The sequence below is a fragment of the Tupaia chinensis genome, unplaced genomic scaffold, assembly GCF_000334495.1.
Source record: "Tupaia chinensis unplaced genomic scaffold, TupChi_1.0 Scaffold145208_1, whole genome shotgun sequence".
NCBI lineage: Eukaryota > Metazoa > Chordata > Mammalia > Scandentia > Tupaiidae > Tupaia > Tupaia belangeri.
The window spans coordinates 2,749,307-2,754,216 of record NW_006205068.1 but is presented as its reverse complement, the minus strand read 5'-3'; the positions used below and the strand labels follow the sequence as shown (position 1 = coordinate 2,754,216).

General features: G+C 51.3%; 1 protein-coding gene across 1 annotated transcript in view; it reads right to left on the bottom strand.

The window, feature by feature from the left end:
* Nucleotides 1-3,871: 3,871 nt before the first annotated feature.
* CHLSN (cholesin) overlaps nucleotides 3,872-4,910 on the bottom strand; it is a 190,232-nt gene continuing 189,193 nt past the window's right edge. Inside the window, exon 5 of the mRNA XM_006167887.2 lies at nucleotides 3,872-4,701. Coding sequence (XP_006167949.1) covers nucleotides 4,522-4,701 — 180 coding nt within the window. The 3' untranslated portion in view covers nucleotides 3,872-4,521. The remainder of the gene's footprint in view (nucleotides 4,702-4,910) is intronic.

Below are 4,910 nucleotides of genomic sequence, written 5' to 3'. Positions count from 1 at the left end.
AAAGTGGTTTTTTTGGTTTTGTTTTGAAGAGAGATTTTTGCTACAGGGTGTGCCCTCTCCAGAGAGACAGAAGACAAGAAATCACCACCACCACCCAGGGGGAATGGCCATTCTGCAATCCCTTCTCCTCTTCTCAGGATTTTGGGCACACACGCACACGTGCCCAGTGTGAGTCTTAACTGCCAGTCCAGGACTGGAATCGTGGTCGACTACGTGGGAATCCAGTGACACAACCATTACGCCATCTGCTGGTCTCTGGGTTGGTTTTAAATTGCTAGAGGGTACTTGCACTTGCGAGAGAGAGAGAGAGAGAGATGGGGAGAGAACAAGCACCACCATCCTGTCAGGACTTTTGGGCACACATGCACACGTACCCAGAATGTTTATTCAGCCACTGTGGCTGGGGTTCTAACTGTGGTCGGCCATGTGGGACCTGGTTCCCTTAACCACTAGGCAATGGGGCCGGCCCTGATTTGGTGAGTGTTGATGCCTGCACACACTTGTGCAGCCACCATCAGCAAGGCACAGGACGTGTCCACCTGAGCCGCTCATACGCCAGGAACCTACCCAACATGCCGCCACTTCAGATGACCTGCAGTGTCGGTGGGATCAGTTTTCACTTGTGTCTCAACTGGTGTCACTTGACTCGGCCACACTGCTGCATACCTCAGCAGACCTTTCTTTCTTACCACTGAGCAGCGCCCACCCACTGAGAGTCATCTGGGCTGATTCCAGGAAAGTAATGGCCCTACCAGCAAGTCTCCGGCCGAAGGTACCCAACGCATGCTTTGAGTAGTAGACTCACAGCTGGTCCTCAGGCACCTGAGGTCCTGGTGGTTCTTCATGGGCTGCCCTGGGTCTTGTCAAAGAGACCCCCAAGGAACTACTTGGTTCACTGGGCTTGGTCCAAGTGAAGCCTTTCAACAGCCTTATCCCAGGTGACATTTCTGCAGAACCTTCCACTAGAGAGACATTGTAAATATTGGCACTCCATAGTCACCTGAGGTAGACTAAGACCATCTTCTACTTTTAAAACATTTATTGATCTATTGTGATTTTCAAGTCACCGGGTCCAGGACTCAAACTGTGGTTGGCTATGTGGGAATCCAGCATCTTAACCACCACACCACCTGCTGGGCCCCAAAACACCTTCTATTAACAGATAGTAAGGATCTGGTGCCCATCACCTCCCCCTCACCTTTTTAAAGAGAGATTTTGGCTATAGGGTGGAATGCACTTGCCAGAGAGACAGAGACAGAGAGACAGAATATGCAAAATCATCCACTCCATGGATGGCCACACCTCCATTCTCTTCTCAGGATTGAGCATGCACACACATTTTATTATTTAATTTTATTTATTCATTCATTTTATTTTAATTTGACTAGACACGCAAACACACACACACACACAGAGGGAAAGTGAGAAAGCAAGCCACCAGGTCTGGGACTTGAACCATAGTCAGCCATATGGGAGTGTCCAGCACTTTAACCACCGGTCCAGGACTCAAATCGTGGTCAACTACATGAGAGTCCAGCAACCATCTGCTGGTCCCCACCTTACCCTCTTTAAAAATTTTAATTTTTTATTTATAATTATTTTTCTGCCATAGGGTATGTGTACTTGCCAGAGAGAGACAAAGAGATAGTGAGAGAGTAAGTGAGAAATCATGCCCCAGGAAGGATGGCATGCTGCAATCCCTTCTTTATTCTCCTCCTGAGATTCTGGGCACACACGCACAAGTACCTGGCGTGATTTTCTTTCCTTTTTCTTTTTTTTTAAAGGTTTTTATCTTAGGGTGTGGCCACTCATCAGAGGGAGACAGAGACAGTGAGAAGGAAGTGAAAAATCACCCCAAGAGGTGGAGGGTCACACTGCAATCCCTTCTCCTGGGATCTTGGGCATGCATGCACATGTGCCCAGTGTGATTTTCAAGTCAATAGATTCAGGACTTGAACTGCAGTCGGCCGTGTGGGAGTCAAGTGACGTAATAGCTACAGCATCTGCTGGCTCCACCTGGTGTGATTTTCAAGCTGTAGGGTCCAGGATTTGATGTGGACCATGCGGGAGTCCAGCGCCTTAACCACCACACCACCTGCTGGCCCACACATTTGTTTTTATTCTTCTAGAGGCTGTGTTCACTCACCAGACGGAAAGAGAGGGAGAAGGAAGCCCTTAATGGGGTGTGGTCACACTATCATTCTTCCTCCTGCATTTCTCTATCACCAGGATTTTGAGTGCACACACATGCCTGTGCTTTTCAAGCCACTGGGGCTGGATTCAAATCATGTGGTCAGCTACGTTTGGTTCCTGTAACTACCAGGCCACAGGGCCAGCCTACATTTCACTCTCTGACTTAGCTTCCAGGAAACCCAGAGCTATGGTTTTTGATGATCAACCCCGATCCCTTAAAAACTACTACCTCCTTTCTGTATTTTGCAGATCGCCTACTATCTCCGATGCCTCAATCCTCAGAACACTGAGGTTGGCAACCTGACCACCAGACTGTCTGCCAGCACCCTGAGGGGCTGATTCAAGAAGCACCTTCTGTAGGTTTCTCTGCAGAGCCGTGATGCTGTCTCAGCTCTGAAGGTCCAAGTTGTGTCAAGTCTTTCCAAGTGTGATCTCACCTGACACTAGGAGTGCCTTGGCATCCTCCCTGTCTCCAATGGCCATCCCAAGCCAATCACTAGCCAAGGAACAGGACCTGTGTGTGCGTGAGCGTGATCAGCACCAACAATGGTTGAGGAATGGAGCCAGATACTATCCAAGGAGCGGTAGATAGCCACACCCTATTTGCAGTTAGGTGGGGTACAGACAACACTCAGGATGACATGACCCTTAGAGTCTCTCCAGCTCCAAGAGTCAAGAAATCAGCCCGGGTCCTCTTCAGAAGTACAGACCTACCTCTTGGGCTTATCACTCACATCCTAGTTTTGGTGCCCTTCCCTTGTCATGGGTGACACCACTCGCAGGCAATAATTCCCCAGCTAGGGGAGGCCCAGCCAGGTTAGGAATGGCCAGAGGAAGCACAAGGCTCTCTACTGGGAATGGAGACCAAGAGCTTGCACCTCACTATTTGCATGTAACCTATACTGATTCCCACTCACCACAGCTGCATGCTCTTCTGTTTATCTACTGCACTCCAAATGCTAGTGGCCTCCAACAATTGACACTACTTTGTTTGCAAATCTGGAACTTGGGCAAGACTTGTTGGGGGACAGCTCATCTCTGCCTCATTGTCAGCTGGGGCTGGAGCACCCACATGGCCTCCCCATGCAGCAGGGGCTTCCTCACAGCATGGAGGCTGTGTCCTGGGTGAGTGTCCCAGGAGCACTAGATGGCAGCTGCAGCATTTCTGTCCTGGTTTCGAAAGTCATGCAGTAGTACCACATTCTAAAATGAAGGCTGACTCAGGTTCTGGGGGCCCCGAGGCATCCTGAGGGCAGCCCGGCTTTGGCCTCAGCTCTCCCTGGGGTCCATCTCAAAGTACACAGCCCATGCCTCACTGGGAGGAGAGTGTGGACTTCCTCAGCAAAGGCTGAATTCGCTGCCCAAGGGAGGGCCAGACAGCTGCGAGAGCACATCTTACAGCACTTCAGGTGTTGGAGTGGCTTGGTGGGGGGAGGGGGCGTGAGCGTATCCTGTTTGGCAGAATGAGCATACTTCCTGACTGAACATCATTGCCAACACCTGAAATTGGCAGGTCAGAAAGCAACACGGTCAGTCACTGCTGGCTGCCAGACACGGCACATGGAGTCCCAGACACCATGCCGGGAGGCCACAGGTAAGGACTGAGTCAGCCTGAAGCAAGCTCATGCTAAGAAAAAGCACTTCACTGCCTCAGGCAGGTGAAAACAAGCCACACAGAACAAAGGCCCACCCCATTGTGGGTATGATTTATTGAAAACAAAGTCTATTTCTGTGTACAGGGAGTGGCCCAACACCACAGACCCCAGTAGGGCTCGACCTGGAACTGGCAACAAGGTTGTGGGTGTGGTTCAAGGAGGTGAGAGACGGACTTGCCATGGCTGGGTCCTCAAATGCAGGCAGGTGACCAGTGACAGATGACCACACTGGGGACAGCTAGATGAAATGTGCGGGGCCCAGCTGAAGAACCCCTGTCCTATTGACAGAGCCCAGCACTGGACAACTCCTAAATATTTCTGGTAGAAAAATAGACATTCCCTCAAAAGCAGCTTCCTGGTATCCCTGGGTCATTTAGCATCAAAATTCACCATGATCTATAAAGACAGTTTCTGGTCAAGGATCTCGGGAGGGGAGAGTGAGGGTCCTTTTACGGGTCTGGGGGTCTGTTCAAGGTTCTGGTGTTCAGGAAGAGACATAGGTCTAGAACTCAGACACTCCCAGCCCCTGCTCAGCTGCTGACCTATTGGTAACCCTGTGCACTGCCTGTTGGGTCCCCTGGTCCCCACTGCTGAGAGGTGGTGGTCACCTGCATCCTGAGTGGTCTAAGGATAGCCCCAAGCTGGGCACTGATCTCCGCCTGCCACCTGCCCACTAGGAGAGCAGCTGCAGCACCTGCCGGATGCGCTGGACCTTTCCCAGCAGGAGGGCGTCTGAGCCTGCCTCATCCAGCTCCTTCATCAATGCTTCGGCCTTCTGCACTGTCAGCTCACGGGCCCTGCCCTGCAGCCCCTCCAAGTAGGCCAGTAGGGTGGGAAAGTGCTCATCAGGAACCTAGAAGGGAAAAAGATGAGTCAGTCAGGACTAGGGTAGAGGCTTATGGCACATGGACATTGAACACAGGTCTGAGAGCTTCTGGTCAGGCAGCTGGCATGTCAAGTTTCACCCTCCTACCACAACATGAGATGAGGGCAGGCAAAGCTTTTCTGCAAAGGCCCCTCAAGCCACAACAGTTCCGCTCTACCAACAACCAGCTGGGGAGG